Below are 19,812 nucleotides of genomic sequence, written 5' to 3' on the forward strand. Positions count from 1 at the left end.
GCCTGAAACTATAAACGAAATATCAGAGAAGAAAAAAAAAAAAAAAGGCACTATATAGTTCTGCATCAGTTACTTTTCAATTACAGCAGCCGAAGCAGAACGGAATTGTTAGTGTCATTTATCGACTGTGGTGCCCTCCATTAGAGAAACAACTGAGAGAAATCCATCCTGTTGTATAACCACCTGGCTGTCTTACAATAACAAAGAGTTCATTTCTGTCATCTGGCCTTAAGTGTTTTTGGTTTGATGCAAGGAACAGATGAGAAGTACACACCAGGAAACCATGCAACCGAGACACATATCTAACCAGGCAGGTAAATAATCCTTGTGGCTTTTCTCACTATAGTACCCTGAAACAATTCCCTCATAAGAAGTGTCTAAATTAATAATAACCCAGGGTGACTGAAATGTCTTGCTTCATTCAACACTTAAAGCAATGCTGGAAAAAAATATATATATATATTTAGCATGTAAATATGTATTTGTTCCATTTTTATTCTGAACAAATCAAAGAAAATGTGTTTGAAAGGTTCCTCACGCTTTTAATTGGAAGTATTTTTTTGAATACCTGCATGCAGGTTTATGTCAGGTCCATTGCTCATGCCTTGATCTATCCTGGTGATGTGGACCAGGCAAGAGTAGCCGAGCGCAGACACCATCCCCAACCCCCCCATGTGTATATATTTTTTTAATACTTTGTGAGGAAAAACTGTCAACCATATCCAAAGTGCAGGACCAAAGAGAAGTAAATAATGTATGCTTTTGTTAGATTCTTTGAAGACGATATGTGCTACGCGTTACCCGTTTCAAATGTCGAAGATTTCAGACCTCAGCACAAAACAGATTTTGATAATCAGAAGGTGTATCTGGTTCACAGAACTGAAGAGAATGGCAGCGCAGGCCAGCCGTGCGAAGCACAGATCCTTGCCCTTGCAGGTAAGTTTCCCTCCTTATACTCTACCTTTTGGTCTTTTTAAAGCTCGTTTTCTCCGTCTGACAGCGAACCGCTGATGTGCGCGAAACTCTGTCATGTGTCAAAGCAAGTCTTTTTTGTCCGATCTGTCAGGACGTGATCAGCTGGAGTCTGACACTGATAGCAACAACAACGTCCTCGGATGTGGCTAGCTAGATATGCTAGTCAGATATGCTAAGATAAGTTTTGGTAGGTAGTCATACGTCGTCGTCAGTGCTTGACATATTTTTACATTTACAGAGCCGTGCTCCACGAGTTACCTGTCTAGTTTCGGTAGAGTGACACCGGTTGTTTGGCTAAATACGTGGCATGCAACGTTAGCGAGTCGCAACGGTTGTTTACAACACGAAGCTAACGCCTGCTAGCTTGACGTGCGTTCGTTCCGCGTTAGCATGCTAGCGCCGATGCTCTCGTTATCTGCGAGCAAACGCGCCGCTGTCACTGCATTATCAGCGTATGTGGCAGCCATTGTTTGGTCGGTTGTCATTTTTTTAGACGTTTGGCAATACAACTGAAAGTCCGGCGGCTTTGGTGCGTGTCAGTTAGCTTGTTAGCCGGCTTAGCTGTAGGTCTGTGCTGCGGTGCTGCAGTCGCTGCTGTGTCAGACGTCCATGCAGACAACACACAGCCTGTCCGTCGGTAACATGCCAACGTCATGGCTGTTTCATGACGGCGTGTCATGTTAATGTGCAGGTGAAATGCTTAACCCACGTTAGCTGCAGCAGTCACAGCCAGTGTTTGCTCATGGTCGTTTTTCTATGCACGATCTTTAACTAGCTGCATCACTAATCCCTGAGTCTGAGCTGCCTGGGCTGCAGATCGGTAGCCAACACCTTCACGGAGTCACTTACAGGCAGGACGATGTCTACCGCAGTCCTCTGAGGAGCGCACAGTTTAGCTCACGGTGCTAAAGTTAGTTTGATTAATAAAAAAATAATAATAAGAGAATGCAAAAGAAAAAAAAGAAACAAATTCAACTGTTCTGTAGATACTTTTACGGTTCATGACAAATCCATGTGACTTTTTTTGGAACTTTTATGAGTTTCTACCTGCATGTGTTTCTACCTGCATGTGTTTCTGGGCTTCACAGATACAGTAGAAGAATTTGAAGACAGTATAACGCAAAAGAAGATGAAAATTCCCAAGATGTCCATCAAGAATTCAGGAAACTCTGTTGAGAACAGTTTTGGAGAAGAGAGAATGCCACTCAGGCATAAAAAGGTAGGATGACCTGAAGTAGAAAGAGGTTGTTGTTGGATTGCAATGAATGTGTCTGTGCATTAAAGGACTGACAGGCGGCATTTGGTTGTATTTATCAGGGACAACAGCCTTGTGGCATTACTAATGCAATCCTTTAATCATGTTTATATGAAAACATACTCTTTTATGTGGAAAACTGAAATAACAAAGTATATTTCTCTTTAAATAATCAAACTATCAGCAGTTTGCTGTGTGAGAGACGACTTTGCTTTGCCGGAAACTAAATAAAGGAAAGACGAAATCGAATGTCAACACTTGTCTAAGTGTGATCACAAGTGTAAGAGCATGTGTCACGTTGATGTATGTGCGTCACCGTGATGTATACAACCCTTCTACTTATGTTTAAACATATCTATTGATAATACATCACATTTTCATAAACTTGGCTGACACCCCCAAATCCCCCACGCTATTTTTACCATATGCTGGATTAACACAAATTCAGCACTCTGGACAGCTGCCCTTTCACAGACAAATCCTCTGAGCGGCTCATCAAAGAACTCGGTGACTCCTCTCCTCCCAGGTCCTGTTGAGATCCACGCAGTCAAAACAAACCATTTGCAGTCTGTCATGTCATTTTTCAGATTGATATGTGGTTTTTACATCTGCTCTTCGTTCTGTGTTGAAATTAATCAGATACTAAAAGCAAAGTTTAAAATGTTTTACCAGGTCTACCTCTAAAATATTCATATATAAAGTCCTATTTGGCACATTTATATCTGGGTCATATTCCCAACTTTCTGCTTTATTACTAGTCAGATTTTATGTCACTGGCCTATTTCTTCCCTAAATTGACAGTCCTTATTTTCTTTAGGCCCTATCTCAAGACCATGGGCGCCCCCTTTCAAACTCCTCCAAGAGCCTGGCAGCGGTAGTAGCTCGCCTGGAGAGAAACGCGGCCAGCTCCTGTATGGAGGGTGACGAGGACCTGGATGAGGACCGGCTGGCCGAAGAAGGAGAGGATGCAGATGACGAAGATGATGATATGGAGGCAGAGCATCAGCAACACCATCATCACCAGCAGCAGCAACAACAACAGCATTTGGAGGTGGACACGGATTGCGTGTCCGAGGTGGCTGCAGCTGTGGTTCCCAGAGTCCTGTACGAGGAGCTGGTTCACAGCTACAGGCAACAGGAGGAGGAGATGAGGAGGCTGCAGCAGGAGCTGGAGAGAACCCGTAGGCAGCTGGTGCAGCAGGCGAAGAAGCTGAAGGAATATGGCAGCTTGCTGACAGAAGTCAAAGAACTGAGGGACTTCAACAGGAGACTGCAAGATGTACTTCTCATGAGATTGGGCAGCGGTGAGAGACGGGAGCCACTAAGTTGATTGAATAGCTTTTAACTTGATCAGTCATTCGCAGAAAGTGTCTACAAAAGCTAAATCGGTTGATATTGTGAGATAACTGCAATTTAGAGGCACAAAACTTTTATGACTAAGTTAATCTTAGATAGTGGCATCTGCACAGCTAAAAATGAACCAGTTTCAGTTAAAGATGGCCGACAGCAGGTGTGTGGACACATAATACTGGCATTTACAGTATGTCTGCACCACATACTCATTTTATACTCCCTGTCCTCTGACGATGATCTACAAAATTGAGTTACCAACATGGACATAGAAATGACACTAAAGTAGTTCAACGTATCTCTGAGTTTGGGAGCCGCAGTTTGGTTTGTGTCTGAGGACGGCAGAGTGCTGTAGTGATGAGAGTGACCTTCTTAAAGCAGAAGGAGGTTGAGTACTTCAAAAACTGTCTGATTCAGACAGAAAATAGAACCCCTACCTGTTCTGATGCATATGTATTTTAATTAACTGAATGTATGTTATTATTATATTCACCTTAAGTTAATTCAGGTTAATATTCTAAAGCCGAATGTCACATGCAACTGTGTCATTACAGCAAACAGCAAAGATTCCCGCCCTGCCGAACCCCTGAAACAGGTTGCAGTCATAAAATTATTAAGCTATAAGTGTAATATATTAAATACATTTTTAATCCAGCAAAAGGTATTTGTTCCATTTCTAAAGAGGTAAATCCAGTACAGGAAGTTGAATATAATGCACTGTAGTTATAAGTGTGATTAAAAGCGGTGTCATTTCAGTGTGCAGCACTGTACAAATTCGAGCTTTGCCAGATGCTGGTGTTAACCTCAGGCCCCCTGTAGATCTGAACAGAGGCGCCTGGCCACTGGCTAGACCATTTAATGGACAGGCTAAAGATTAGAGCACCCCGGGGTGCTGTCAGGCAAGGGATGGAGTGCGCTGACCGATATTAAAACTCATCAGCTACATTGGAGCTTAGCGTGGCCAGCCACCAAGCCAGCTTAGTTACTGGGCTAAAATAGCTGTTTGTTGCAAGGCACAGGGAAGCCTAAGCTAAGGCGGGAAGCAAGCAAACAAGTAGGTGGGCTCTGTTCCAGAGGTAAAAACAAATAAACTTAATCTATACTTGTGTAGGAAATAAGAGACCGTCGGCTGTTTACAATTAACCTACTGTACTGTCCATTGTTTTGCTGTTGTATTTTGATTTTGTAGATTTCACAATCAGTTAATTCATCTTCGGGTATAGTTAGATTTGTTGCATGTATCTCCATAATGTTAAACATCTCCTTTGCCTCGTAGAGCCTATGCATGACAATGGCACTCAGACAATCAAGGCCGAAGTGGTTGAACCTATTGTTGAGGCCCCGGAGACGTGCAGAGAAGAAGCCAACACCAGTTCCAGCTACTCCCCCTCGCCCAGAACAGTATACACCTGCAACGATGGGAAGGTACGCCTCACCGGAACTAAAACGCACTTTATACTTTGCTGGAGTTTCGCTGTTTTCACACATTAAAATTCAAGACCTACGCAAAGATGTAATAAAAAGGATTGCCTGGTCTTTAATGGCATTAAACACAGCCCAAAGGAAAACAAACTAATCTGATTGTTAATCTGTTTTCTGATGCTGTTACAGACGTATTAGTAATGTTAAGTCAGTCATGAATCAGTCGTAAGAGGCCTGTATTTTCAATTATGATCCTCAAAGGGAGACATCTTCAGTAATATATTTGACCGAATCTCTAATTTATATAGTGAAACAGAAAGGATCATTAATAAGCCATGTCAACCTTTCAGAGTCTTGAGTCCATCAGTTCCCTCTCCTGTATTCCCCGCTGTTGTGGGTGACTGTGGGAAATAGCCCAAATTTGTAGGAAGTGCTGTATTTCCTCTAAACACCCATGACTCTGGGAACATGCTGTCATAGCTGATCAGTCCTTTCCCCTTTGCTGCCCTACCCTAGCAGGTAAACAAGGTTGAGAAGATTATTATTGTTCCAGCAAGCCTAGCCAGCATCATCAGTGTTTATTAGCCTGTTAGGGTTCTTAACTCCCCCCACCGCTGTAACTCAACCAGCGTCCTGTCTCTGATGACAGGGGGGGAATTGGTACTACAAGCTCTGGGGCCTGCAGCCACTTCAAGCGTGAAGAACACTTGCAAATTAGAACTCTCCTACATCAGGGACCCCATATTAATTATTTGCACGAGAGGAATTTAAAGTGACTGACAGGTTAGCCCTAGTGAGAGCGCATGGGGGGGGTGGAGGGTGGAGGGTGGAGCAAAAAGGAGGAGGAGAGATGAAGAAAAAGAGATAAACGACAGTAAAGGGACAGCGAGGATGAAAACAGCCTTGTCTAACTCGAGCGCAGTAAAAAGCTTGTCTGCTGGCCGGGGGCCTAAAGCACATTAGCTGCACAGGGAAAAAGCCCTTTGGATGCTGGCCTAAAGACTTTACGGTGATAAGATAGTGGAGGGGGGGGGGGGGGGGGGGGGGGTAAGAGAGTCACATATGCCCCTTGTTACATTAGCTCACCTAGAAGACTAGGGCAGTCTGCCTCGGCTGGCAATCAGCTTGGAGGGTTTGGTGCAGGCTTATGCAACAGGCAGTGGCGGTTTGTAAGAGCTGCAGGCTAAGTTCATAATAAAGGTAATCCAAGCTACAAGCAGCTAGTGACCTGAGCTTGTTTACGCTTCCTGGATGGAGAAAGTGGCTCTTTTGAGGTGTCCACAAACTGTAACTAGTGGAGATGTGTCCTACCACATTTGGCAGGGTTTCCCATACAGTGTTAATACTATGGTGGCCTGTTAGTGTCTAATTTACTTTATGGAAATTGCACGTTTCAAACAACGTTGTGCTTGCTTCCTATTTCTCCCTCCCTCCCCTCCCCAGAAGCTGCATCCCCCCCAGACCCTTCACACACAACGGCTCACCTGCTCTGTACTCAATTTAACCTGACGGAGAAAACGGCTCGGACAACTCACGTAGCATGTGATTTGTGCACTTGAGGCCCTAGAGATTTAAAATTATTTTAAGACAGTTGGTTAAAACGACTCCAGGCGTAATGTGAACTAGCTTAATTTTATAAGAACTAGGTTGTACAGTTAAATTTGCTGGTACTTTATTTAATCTTACATACTAGAAAACCGTGTCTCAGCCACGTCACTAAATCCAATATGTTAAAATATATAGTGGTAGGAGACTCCTTGCTGCATCTTGACTACCATTGTACACATTGTTTTTGTTGTCCAATGTCTCCAGTACCTGCTGTACCTTTGAAAACATTACCAACCATCATATTTTCAAAAGCTTTTGTCATCGACGTGTCTCCGGTTATTGAGACACTGGAACATTGTAGACTGATGAAACATCAGCATCATCATCATCATGGTACACAGTCAGTTTATCTAAACATGGAACAATCTGTCTTCCGTTCAGGTACACCTCGGAGGTGGGATCTGGGTGGAGGAAGAGAAGTGGCACCAGCTGCAGCGGACCCAGGGAGACTCCAAGTTCACAAAGAACCTAGCTGTAATGATCTGGGGCACAGAAACCCTCAAAAACCGCAGTGTCACTGGAGTGGCCACCAAAAAGAAGAAAGACGCCCTGCCTAAACCTCCGCTGTCGCCCAGCAAGTTGAAAATTGTCAGAGGTAAGATAAACCTGTAAAATCAAGATTGTGTAAAACGATGAGGTCTTGTTTGGATGTGTCTTTGTAAGTTGAGCCAAGCTGGAAAACATCAGGTATCCTTATCACACACACACGAATATGAGATTAGCAGTTTTTCCAATTTGATGCAGTCTGACTACTCCTGCTCACTCCTTCCCCAGAGTGTCTGTACGACAGAGTGTCTCAAGAGACCGCCGACAGTGCAGAGATCACGCAGAGATTGTCCAAAGTGAACAAATACATTTGTGAAAAGATAATGGACATCAACAAGTCCATCAAGAATGAGGAGCGGCGGGAGTCAAAGCTGCTCATCAGACAGACAGTCAAGATGGAGAACTTCACCTACGATGGCATGTAGTGATCAACTGTCACGCCAGCGCCTTCTTACCCCGTGTGGTCTGCAGGATGTTGAGGGGACTTAAAAGTGGGTGGATGGGGGGATGCTGTCACCGTTTCAGGAGCAGTCATATTTCTTTTAACACATTGGATTGGTTAGGATGTGAAATGTAAAAAAAAAAAAAACAAGCAGGCCCTTTCCCACCCTCCCTAGTAGAATGGCCGTCACCTCAATCAGTGCCCAGTTTTCTAATTGGCCGACAGACAGCTTTACCCACCGGTTAGAAATTGAACACGTGTGAACTAGTTTGACATGAGCTGGTGTGAGTGTTTTTATAAGCTTTGCAGTGGCATTGGTACAGAGATACGGTTTATGAGATGTGTGCATATGTGTCAAAAGAGAAATTAGATGTGATTGTTCATTAATTTATTGTTCTGTGTCAGAACATAATTTTGAGTCCTTGAACTTTTAAAAAGTAAGAGGTTATTTCCCTTGATAAAATCTTCCGATGCTGTAATGATGATGCTAGCTTGCGTTAGATCTTAGACGTGTGAACGGTGGACTCTTTTGGTGACTGCCCAGTAACTGCTGGGGATTTGTTGTTGGTACTTACTGCATATAATGGGACATCAGGGTCTCAGATGCACAAGTCTTAATTAGCGACAGCCATATTTCATTCTGCTGCAGAGATTCTGTTGTTCCAGGAGATTAATTATGCCTGTGTGTCCTCCCCTTAGATGTAGGTCAATAACAACACATCACTTTATTAAAACGAGGGCTTACGAAGATTTAATGGGAAGTATGACTCTAATGTCGAGTCTATAGAGTGCTATATTTATTGTTTATTTTTATGTTGACCTTTTACTTTTGAATATTTGCTATCAGTGAGAGAGCACAAAGAAGGTTTTGATGGGATATTCCTGCTTTACTCTCAATCAAACATGTCACTTTCAGAAAACTTGACTGTTGAGTTGTGGCGGTACAGGCATGCCGATGCCTAGAAAGGCCTTAAATAGATTTGGCAATCACCAGGGGCTGGTATACACCCGTGGTTTTTCTAGTAAGCTGTGATTGTAAATGTATAGTAAGCTGAAGTGATGAAGCTTCACCTGCACTTTGCTATGAGAATGTAAGAGGTGGCCGGGTACTATTTTCTGTGTGGTTCACACCATTAGGTTGAGCTGAGCCGGACTACTGCCGGCATGAAAATCAGGGGACAGCTCTGCACGGTCTAGGTCATCTTCTTGTGGAAGCAGTGTTAGCTGTGGGTAAAGCTGTCTGGAACACTATTTTGCTGTTGAAGTCGTCTGGCCCTGCTGAACCCCGTAATAACCCCCTCTTGTTGAAGCCACACCACTGGGGAACAAAAATAAGGTTGCTCCAGTGACGATTTCCTCTGAGCTATGCCATCAGAACTTTAAAAAATTTCCTCTTGTATATTTTTCATGTTGTTTTTTTTTTCCCCCACTTCTCCTGTTGTTATTTTGTTTTGATCCAAAATGGCTTGTGTGGCTTTCTGCGGGCTGGAACTAAATGCTGCAGATTGAAATCTCAACTGTGACCTAGCTGTGGCTAACTGTGAATCTGCTCCAGAGCTGCACATCAAGCCTTTCTCCTCGTCACACTCTAGATTCTCATTTATCTGTTGGTTTATTTCTCTCTATCTTTTTGTCTGTCTTTTTTTTTTTTTTTTTTTTTTTTGTTATTTCAAAAGTTCAGATCAGCCTTTTCTTAAGCTACTTTATGTTTTTGGAGATATTTTAGTGTACATAAACATCTTCTATTTTTTATTTCCACCAAACATGGATATTTCAATTTGTAGTCATGTTACCGTGTCAAGCTTCTGGTTAAGTTTTGCTAATTGATGTTGTAATTCCACATTACCTGTCAATTTCTTGTGTTTCTTCACATTTATATATATATATTTTTTTTTTCATATGAATTGTTGGCTTTAAGCTTGATGTTGTTTCCAAATGTGGATCAGTGGGGTCTGCAAACTGATGAACAAAAGATCCCCCCCTTTTAGCCAAAGTGATACCTAAAGAACAAGAGAGATAAGACTTTCCTTAACGTCAGATTTTGAATCTACTCTCACGACATAGGATATTTGATAAACCTCACTTAAGCTCTACCTATTGATCTGCTATAGCAAAGCGAAAATTGTTGAACCATTGCGCTCTAACAGTTGAGATGCAGTATTTAGATCAACTTAAATCATTTACATTGAATGCACTTTAAACTTCTGGGCAAATTTCTTTAATCTTAAAGAAAAGTATTTGTGGTATTTGTCCTTTTTTTTTTTTTTTTTATGTTTTTTTGTTTTTTAGATTAAAACCTAACAATCATTGTTTTATCATGAAGCACCTTAGAGGATTTTGGTTTATTGTTTGTTATGGCAAGAACGATTTAATGGAGTATAATTGAGTCTTATCAGTCAGATACGCCCCTGATATGCCAGTGCTCCAACAACAAGCTTGATCAGACTCAATACTGTAAAATAAAATAAAAAAAAAATAAGTATACTTATTTGCGGTGTTTAGAAAACCAGCTTTCCATAAGTTAAATTTTGGTCCAACTGGAATCTACAACTTGTTTATGGCGCTTCACCATTTTAAAGACTTTTACCTATGAAATGTGCAAGCTGACTGGAATATGTGCTTTAACTTAATGTGTCACAATGCTGGTTATGTGTAAAGATGACTTATATAGGCATAATTGTGTATTTTTTACAAATGAGTGGTAATTGTAAGCCAAAGTATTGATTGCTGAGATCAAGCTAAAGAAGCGGGATGCTGACTGAGGAATCAGCAGGGTTTGCACAAAATAAAAAGAAAAAAAAGGCCTATGCCACGGTAATGGAGCTTAATGAATCTTAAATCACCTTAATGGGTGACATGTTATTGATATATAATTTTTTGGGGGGTGGTTCCCTAAAAACATCCCATTTTCAGTGTCTTTTAGCGTTTCTGTTTCCCCCCCAGTACAAAGCAACATGTGAGGTTTACGTGTGCTAGGGTGTGTTGAAAATACCTGCAGTTCAAAGGAAAGAAAAGATTTCTGCTGTGCAAATTCTGAAATTCTGACACGTTGTCGTGTATTGTGTTTGTGTTCGTTTCTTTGTTGTTTGATGCCAAAAGGGGGTGTGGTTAAAATAACGCTTAAAGAAAGACTATGAATAGAGCTCTTACGTCATCTGAAATGTTAACTTGTTTTCAAAGGCTGGTTTCCTGGAGTACGATTAAGCCTAATCCCTCAACTAAAACCATCTTCGGTGGATGAAAGCCGTATGGAAGTACTGTATGTTTTTAACCCAGATTTGGCTTAATCTGTGATGGCAAGGCCAAACTCTTATCAGATGTACCAAGTCACTTGCAGACGAGCAGTTTGGGTTTTAGCAGCATATTAGAAGTAGACACCATTACATAACCTGGCAGAGCCATTAATGGATATTATAGGCTAGTTTGGCTTCCAGTACTCTCACTGTCACACTTAAGTAGCGATAGGCCGGAAGCATCACGGCTCTGCGATCCTCTTCCTGTGCCACCTCTGGTTCCTTACTTTCCTCGCATTTATATGGACTAGATTTAGAAATGTATCAAGATAATAGCAGATCCCGTCCTCCTCGCTTCGTGTTTTGGCTTATGTTGTGAACACCTGTCAAAGCTTCAGAAGTGAAGGAGCTTTTTACGCTGCTTTTTTTTTTTTTTTTTTTTTTTTTTGACAGTTTGATTGGGAAAAAGAGATCCATTTTTAGCTTTCACTTTGTGGAACAAAATACTGGCTCCGGCTCTTCAGAGTTCAAGCTACATGTGCGCATGACACATTACCGTTTGAACCTCAGATACAACGTCAAACTCAACTTTACAATGAGGAAAACAGGAGGAACATATTGTCAGGCCTATATTTTTATTACAGGTATCAGAAACTTTGTATACAATCCACAAACCGGTTCTACTTCATCTAACTTCACCGTCCTACCTCATTGTTACTCTGGTGTTTGTTTGTCAGTGACTGTAAACTATGTGTGTATATTACAAAAAAGGAAAAAAAAAAAAAAATCTATAGGAAAAGGTAGACCTGGTTACTCTCAACATGTACAGCATATAAAACTTGTAAAACACCTCAGTACACAAATATCATTCTTAGGAGAAATCGGTTTTATTACCTGCTTAAAGATGCTGCTGTAAAAGGGGGTGTCTGTGTGAGGGGGTCGTCTCTGAATATATATCTTCGCTCTTTGCTATGTTGTGCAGTTGATCGGTGGTTGTGTTCTGTCTGTATTGCATTCTGAGATTTTTACTGGTTGACGGTGCTACCAGCAAACAGTTCAAAAAACTGACCTGTCGGACCTCAAATGGTGCTGTTTTTCTATGTTTCTATCGTCATACAGCTGTGTTTTATTCAGGTGTGTCAACCGCCACTATCCCCTCAGCTAATCAAATTCTAAGCCAAAACGTCGCGCTAAACCGGTAACCCTGCTATTACTATATCAACTATATGCTATCCATCCAAATATTGTAGATAGTGATTATATCCTCAGCTGTGAGTTTCAGAAGTACCTCAGACGTTGCTGGTTTTAAATGGATGCATCTGCTTCTAGCACCTGTTGTCTATCAATTTACATTGTTGCAGTGTATTTTCGGAAAAAATATGCATTTTTACTAGTTAGTTCAGGTTACACTATAGATACATGATCATCAGCTCTCACTCAGATGAAATTTAAAGGTTGCCACTGTTGGACGACTGGTTGCACGCCAGACTGTCGTAAAGGAGATTTGTTACGGTAGAAGAGGTCCTCAGCCAAAACATGTTCTGTTTGAGTCCAGCTTGTTTTATAAGATACGAAATCCATTGGTAGCCCTCTTTTAAGGTGGGATTATAAATATATATATATATTAGAAGTGATTCTGGGAATGTGTAAAAATGCGGAGATCTTCAAGGATCGTTGGTTGTGAGTTACCACTTAAATCAGTTGTATCTCTTTGTCCCTCACTGTTATTTAAATGATTCAAATATCACTGTTAAAATGAATTTAGTGTAGCAAATTGTTCATGATTGACTTACTGTGAGCTTGGCTTAATCATACAAAAAAAGTGCATTATATTTTCTTTAACCCAATGGAATCTTGTGTCAAAGTGTTTGATTGTCTGTTTTTATTTGTGTTTCTTTGAGGGGCAGGCGGTCTACCTTTGTAGTATGTATGTATGTATTTTTTGCTTCCAGTAATGTTTGTGAATATGAAACGTGTTGGCGCCTCTCTACTGTGAGTCGTGTGTGTTCAGGTACACAGCAGTTGGTTTCATGGAAGCACTTAAGCCATTCGTTGGACTGTTTTTCGCAACGGTTCGACTGTAAGCTTTGCTCTGGTCCGGGGAATTGACCCAGAAAAGTTGTGTGTGTAATTGAATTCCTATGCAGGTGTTGAGTTACTACCCTGGTACCGCATCGCTGTTGGTTGAAGGGCCAACCACAGAGATGGATAACAGGAGAGAGTTGAATGTGTCTGCACAGCCTTGAGTTTAAGTCAAAGGGGACAATGGCGACATGACAAATCCATACAGAACTATTACTACACTCTTATTAATTGAGTTAAACTGAGCTATACAGGGCTGCTTGGGTCTATACCTGTCTGTACTAGTTGTAAATGCATTGCAATGATCATTAGGGAAAGACAGGGTTATTATTGTATGGAGTATTTCCAGCTGATGATAATGTGAAAAGATTATTGCAGTAAACACTCCCTCACCCTTCTTGAGCCTTCCAAAGGCACCCCTACATTTGCAGAAAATGTATATGTGATAGAGAGTGTACATGTCTTTGCTAAACCGGCCACACCTCTGCTATGCGAGCAACTCTTTGACGCTTAGCATCCTGTTCTGTGTTTTCTCTTGCTGCATTCAGGAACACCTGTTTAATGTATAGATAAACAGAAATAAATTGAGACTTTTATTCTATGTGTGTCTTGTCTTTTTTTTGTCAATTCTTGCTTCTTGTCTTTTTACCACAAAATAAACTCTGAACACTGGACAGTTGTTGTGAGTCTCATTGCTTTTTAATGTAGGAAATCTGTTTTTAGCGAGCCGTACCACAGTGTGGGTGGTGATGTCAGTCCACCTCTACTCAGTCCACGCTAAAATACCTCAGTAGCCGTTGTACCGGCTGCAAAGACACTCTGATGTGATTGATGATGTCGATGACATTCGTGTGAAATATTTGGGGGACCTTAAAGTGTTTACTTTCATCCCCAAGTATGGAGGCTACCGCTGCCAGGAATGATAAAATTGGCAGATAAAACCTGAACTCCATTGGCAGATATGTGCGAGCACCTCAACAGACAAGATCTTATGGTTTTCAATCCCTAAAATTAGACTGTAGCGTCAGTATTTGACTGTTACTCTGTGTCTATGCAGTTAGCAACAAAGATCAGATAACAAACCCACAGGTCGCCAGTTCCTCAAGCGCTGGTTGAGGTTGTTGAATCGTCATCAGTTATCTGGTAAAAAAATAAATAAATAAAAAATGTGCATATGATGGGTTGGCATGTCACTATGAAATTGAAGCTTCAAAAATGTTTTAACGCTAGCTCATCTTTGCTAGTGAGACATGTCTGGCAAGGTCAGGTCATATGGCAAATCTGTTGCCCTTTTACCATTGGCCATTCAACCAGTGATGGATAGCTGGTGGTCAGTTCCTGAGAGTAATCACTATGTTTCAGACAAGAAGTCAACAAACACCCCACAGAGCAGATGCTAACACCTAGCATGACAGACATGCTTTCTAGAATATTTGCATATTGTAAATAGTTTGTATATATGAAATATACACATCTACAACCGAACAACTGAACACTTACGTTCTAAGTGGGTCTAATACAACCTTGTGCATTTCTGTTACAATCTGTATATGCTAAGCAAGATAAATCATACCCAACACTATCTTTGCTAATTATTGGGAGAATATAGCAAGTTTGTGTGACTGGTATCATTGACATCAAGTTACAATTTGAAATTACTTTTCCATTCATATGTGTTGTTGTAATGTTATGAGAACATGCCCCAGTTCCTCCCACTATATGGATATCCGCGTACAGTATATCCATATAGTGGGAGTGATTGGGGCACCGAAACACAGCCTCTAAATAATGCATTATCTGCACGAAAACTCGTTCATTTCACCGGTATTTTGTTATCGTACGCTAGTGCTATTCCCCGTTGAGTTCGGAGTTACCTGTTATCATCATGCGGGTCTGTAGGTCAATCTACGATGTCTTCTGACCTGGATGATGTCATCTCAGAGCGCCATGCACACCCGCAATAAGTCGGCTTGTTTACCTGTAATTTGCTACTGCTAGTTTTTTGCAACATGGCTGAATATTTTCCGATTCTGAGGTTGTGGACGAACCGTAGCAGTAGCAAATTATTTTATGGATATACGTAGATCTAATTATCTCCCGAGCGACTACAAATGGCACCAAAGTTATATGGGTGAGTAAACGATCGTATTTTATGCCAGAAATAATGTCCAGGTTGTAAAAAACAGTAGTTCCCCTTTAATGATGTCTGTTATGTTATCAGTAGTCAAATAAATTATGACCAATAGGAAAAAATAACCGTTCACAGTGACCCGGGGCGCAGCCATTAGCTGGACTGATCTCTCAGACTTTTGAGATCAACTGATCATCGTCTGTTTTTCCAATTAAGCCGAGGAGCTTCAATTTTTACTCCATTCTCCCATTTAGAGGGACCAGCGAACAAGAACATATTCAATCAAATGTTCTGCTGCTTCAGTGACCGGCGCGGTCATATCCAGTGGCAGAATTTCAAAAGTTAGAGGCGTTCAAAGCGACTGGTAACTCTATTTTCACTGGTGATTTTTTCACCCCAATCTGTATATTTTAAAACCACCAAATCAGGGTCAAATCTGGCTAACAGCTTGAAGTGCAAACCTACTTGAAGCCTTCATTTTTTTACACTGGAATACCACTTAACTGATGTCAAAAGAGTTTTTATTTTTAAATTAAGGGCCATGTGAGCAGAATGGGTTTCATAAAACCTTTATGACCTGTAGGCTAATGCAAATGTCTCAGCACGCGGCGGTCCCGTAAACTTTTAATTTAAATGCAGAAAGTAGAATTAGAGTTTACTTTTTACAATGTGTTACCAAGAGGAGTCTGACACCATGAAGACGGACAGATTTCATGATCTGTGCTGTTATTTCTCACAGAGCGCTGTAAGCTCTTAGTGCCTTTTCACGCCGCATCTATCATGAGCGTTCCATCGTCACAGGCTCTGTGGTTAGCTTCTGTCGCCGCGAAGATCAGTCCTCACTTCCACTTTGACCGTAGATTTGGTTTTAATTTTCACGAATGCGTGTTTGTGTGAAGGTGAGGGATTAACAGGCAGACTGCTCTCAATGTCAGCAACAACATAACATCACGGCTAATCGTGCCGTATTTGCTCATTCAGCTCTCATGCTGCCAGGCTGCCTCTGTGCCACACAGCGCGCCGATGATTGGCAGCCCTGTATCTAACATGACCCATGTCCAAACCGTATTGCAAATATCAGCTGAGCTGCATGAGAGCGAGATAAGACAGAAATTGGGTGTTGACATATCAGATTGCTTGTAAGATGGCTTGTTTGCAGAGGCTTGAATCTAAAATGAGCCTCATCATTGAATGCTGGCTTTGGATGAGTCCACATTGGAAACTGATAGGAAGCGCTCCACTGAAGGCCATTTCCTCGTTCCTTCCTTACAAACGCGCTCGGCTCCACTCGCTCCCTCGCCTCTCCATTCTTCTCCCTTGTCTTGCACACTGATGCATTTCCATATATTATTGCCTCTGTAAGCAAGTGTGTCGTGCACCCAGGCTTTTCCAACAGCCCGCGGGGACTTCTCAATGTCATTATCGCTAAAGCCTGCCACATGTCTGTAATGTATTGCCGCCTGCCTTTATTGGCAGCGCGATGATTCAGTGGTGGCGATGATGGATTAGTGCTGGCTGGGTCGAGCCGGGCTGGGCTGGGCTGGGCTGGGCTGAGCTGGTCCAGACTGGGCTGGGCTCTGCAGCCTGGCTGTCTGTCGCATAAACATTGTGTCCTCCTCGCACACTGCAGCACGGAGGGCGACATATTGTATTTATCTCACACACGCAGCCTAATGAATATGGTCATTTCAGTGCTTTTGCGGAGCTTCTTGGACCACTGTCTGATTCATCTTTTTGCATGCAGACATGGTGCATACAGCAGAACCACATTACAGGTAATGCATTCTGTTTATGACATTGTTAGTGGAAGATTTTGTGTAAGTGTTGTGCTGCCTTTACTTCAGAGAGGGTGCATATTTTACCTTTAGGATCAAAAGGGGAAAAAAAAGACACACTGTCATGTTATATTACTGAATATGTAACATACTCCGTGTAGCACAGCCACCCAGGCTGAACTACACTTACTGGCTCACTGGCCACAACTAAAAGTCTAAACCTAACTCTGCTCAGATCTTGATTTTCAGTTTCTCCGTGCTGGCTCTCTCTCTTGTACACTGTCACGGTGCTCTAACTCCAGCCTCACTACAAAGAAATAATGGACATTAGTCTTGATTTCTTACTGCTTGCAGCAGCAACTGTCCGCTGCTGCTGTTAATCCTTCCTGCCCCAACACACAGAAGAAATGCACCCTGGGCCTCGCCGCTGCACGTGTTTGCTTTATCAGGACACCACCAAAAAAAATAAAAACCTGTCAAAATTAATACACTTTCAGCAGTCTGCACTGGGTAAAGAACATGTGAAAGACTACATTCCATTCACTGTAGCTCTGGTCTTTCTTTGTGCAGAATATTTTCTTCAATTTGTCCATCGCTGACTGATACAATACACTGACTATTGAATCCATTTGAACCGTGCCGACTTATTTTGCTTATCCTGCAATATGTTTTCCCCTATAGGCGCGGAAAGCTTTCTCATTATTGAAAACAATTAGAAAGCAACAAAAGAGTCGAGCTTAAAGTTCTTTATAATTGAATCTCATTTGTGCCGTCGGTGCGACCGTAGGTGGAGAACTTTATTGCCTAATTTCTTGGAGATTTGTTTTTCTTTTCCCTTTTAAAGCAGTTTCCCCCAATTATTTATGCTGCGTAGCATTCATTTAATGCACGGAGCGTGAATCTCTAAGTACAATATGCAATAAGAGGTGTGTTCATTATGTTATCTCTTTGTATACTGTGCTGCCTGGGTTTATGTGGCGTCGTGGCTGCATGGTTCATAGACAATGGGTTCTCAACATGAGGTAGCAGCCATACCCTCATCCAGCTGCATGTTCATACATTCAGCTGACTGTGTGATAAGACACGCTGGTTAAGTCTTGATGGTTGCTGTAGCCGTCCTCTCTGCTGCCAGCGATACTCAGATCACTTTTAAGGAGCTTATTTTCCTGCTTGAAAGATAAAAACTGGAAAAGTTTGGAGTCCATCAGCTCCTCCGGTACGTGAATGCAAAACTTGTGCTCTCTTACCTACAGTAAATGCACACGCTTACACATACACATACACATACGTGTGTACGCGCACATGCATACTTAACCACAGAGCGTCCAAATGGCCCCTATTAATGCAGATGGCTCCCCCAATTAACAAGATTCAAAGCGATGATGAATTTTTCATTCTCTGAACATTTAAGCTAATTATGGCCCAAATGAAGCAGGTTCCAGAGAATCACCATGGCGGGGACTGCCAATGGCAGCCAATGTCACTGTCATAGTGCCACTCTGCGGCACCACCCTAATCACTACAGCTGCTTAATATTCATCTCCCACTGCTCTGCTTCCTGACTCGCCTCACCTCTCCTCATACATCCTCTTCTCTTTTCTCCTTCCCTCTCCACTTCCTCCGCTGTCCTCCTCGCGCCGGCGTCCCCCCTCTTCTCATAGATGTGTTGTTTGAAATGGAAATTAACTAATTGCACTAATAGAATTTTAATGGTAATTTAATGTAGTAAATAAAGCTTGTTACAAGCCAAGCAATTTTGTTGGATTTCAAGGGCAATCAATCTGTGTCCGATGCAATCTGCTCACCTCCTTGACGACGGGTGCGGGATGTCAGCGGCATGTTTGCACTCGTGCAAGATACACTAACTGCATTCATGTCAACATCTATAGATCGACAAAAATAAGAAGAATTAAATGTGGAAACTGCACCTTTACATTTTCTGTGAACTAGTGGCAGAAATACGTGCTCCAAAAACTATGCATGCCGCTCGTGAATGTTACCAGATAACTTCTAACTACAGAGCAGAGCCCCGAGGCCTTTGTGTTTTCTCCGTTGGACTCGTTCAGCACAGCTCTATCGTCTGACATTATCTCTTCTCATCATGAGGTCTGTTTTGAAACCAGCTCTATGCCCACTGGTCGTCCATGCCATTTTCTTGTTTGTTGTTGGTCTAGATTATCATAATCAATTCTCCTCGAGAAATTAACATACCTGGGTTGTTTCAAGTCTTCTTAGCTTTGTGAGTCATTGTAATCCATTAAAGAGATTAGATTTGCCTTGTAATCAAAGATGAGGGGGTTCATTTCACATTTGGATTCTTCTGCACATTTTTATCAACCGCTACCCAGCCCCCCTCCTCCTCCACCCCCGCCCCCGGACTAAACCAATTAAAAATGATGAGGAGCTCGGGCTAGAAAGAGAAAAAGAATAAAGTGCCGTGAGAAAGAAACACAATTTAATTTCTCTTTTTATGTTCTACCAGTGGTCATTTAGCTAGCTTCTTTATTTAAATGGTAATGTGAAGCCGGCTAAACAGGCGTGGCGAATCAGCCGGAGAAAAGAGGGAGACTTCAAAAAAAAAAAAAAAGAAAAGAAAAAGCTGCAATGTTTTCAGGCTCTGGGAATTTATCTGAGTCTCTCCTCCTATCGTCTGACAGAAGGAGGCAGAGTGGGGAGCCGATTGAGCGACAAGGATAACTCTTCTCAGTGTTGGACTATAATTAATTAGGTGTGATAAATTATACCATTCCTAGCGAACCCTGGCAGCAGTGCCACATGCACACTCCAGCACACACTCGACTGGATGTGCGCTTTGTTTGTCCTTATACAGATGCAGACATACTGTATATACTTAAACATGCTTTTAAGCATTAGATTAACACTACCCCTGCAATATCCCCCCTCCTTTTAATGGAAATAATGATATTTGTTTTAAGAAAGCCGTGTCGATTGCCGTTACTCTAAAGGCCAAATAGCTTTGACTTATTACAGCA

At 41.9% G+C, this 19,812-nt stretch overlaps 2 protein-coding genes across 4 annotated transcripts in view; both read left to right on the forward strand.

Moving 5' to 3' along the window:
* Positions 1–19,812, forward strand: part of agbl4 (AGBL carboxypeptidase 4) — a 256,733-nt gene that overhangs the window by 186,783 nt on the left and 50,138 nt on the right. The window lies entirely within an intron of this gene.
* On the forward strand, positions 274–13,581 carry bend5 (BEN domain containing 5). 3 transcript variants are annotated; one of them, XM_084548368.1, is made up of 7 exons: positions 274–314; positions 878–936; positions 2,064–2,194; positions 3,048–3,534; positions 4,857–5,005; positions 6,992–7,205; positions 7,385–13,581. In XM_084548368.1, exons 3-7 carry the CDS (start codon positions 2,105–2,107, stop codon positions 7,579–7,581), a joined length of 1,137 nt encoding a protein of 378 aa, XP_084404494.1. In that variant the 5' UTR covers positions 274–314; positions 878–936; positions 2,064–2,104; the 3' UTR covers positions 7,582–13,581. The 3 variants fall into 3 exon arrangements, with proteins under 3 accessions (XP_084404494.1, XP_084404493.1, XP_084404495.1); XM_084548369.1 differs by lacking the exon at positions 274–314 and adding an exon at positions 667–754; XM_084548367.1 differs by lacking the exon at positions 274–314 and having other exon boundaries at positions 658–936.

This window comes from Chelon labrosus (genome assembly GCF_963514085.1).
Source record: "Chelon labrosus genome assembly, chromosome: 7".
Taxonomy (NCBI): domain Eukaryota; kingdom Metazoa; phylum Chordata; class Actinopteri; order Mugiliformes; family Mugilidae; genus Chelon; species Chelon labrosus.

Coding starts and splice junctions, on each gene's coding strand:
- bend5 (XM_084548367.1), top strand. CDS start 753: ATGTATGCTTTTGTTAGATTCTTTGAAGACGATATGTGCTACGCGTTA. Junction 937..2,063: donor ACAGATCCTTGCCCTTGCAG/GTAAGTTTCCCT, acceptor TGGGCTTCACAG/ATACAGTAGAAGAATTTGAA. Junction 2,195..3,047: donor TGCCACTCAGGCATAAAAAG/GTAGGATGACCT, acceptor TATTTTCTTTAG/GCCCTATCTCAAGACCATGG.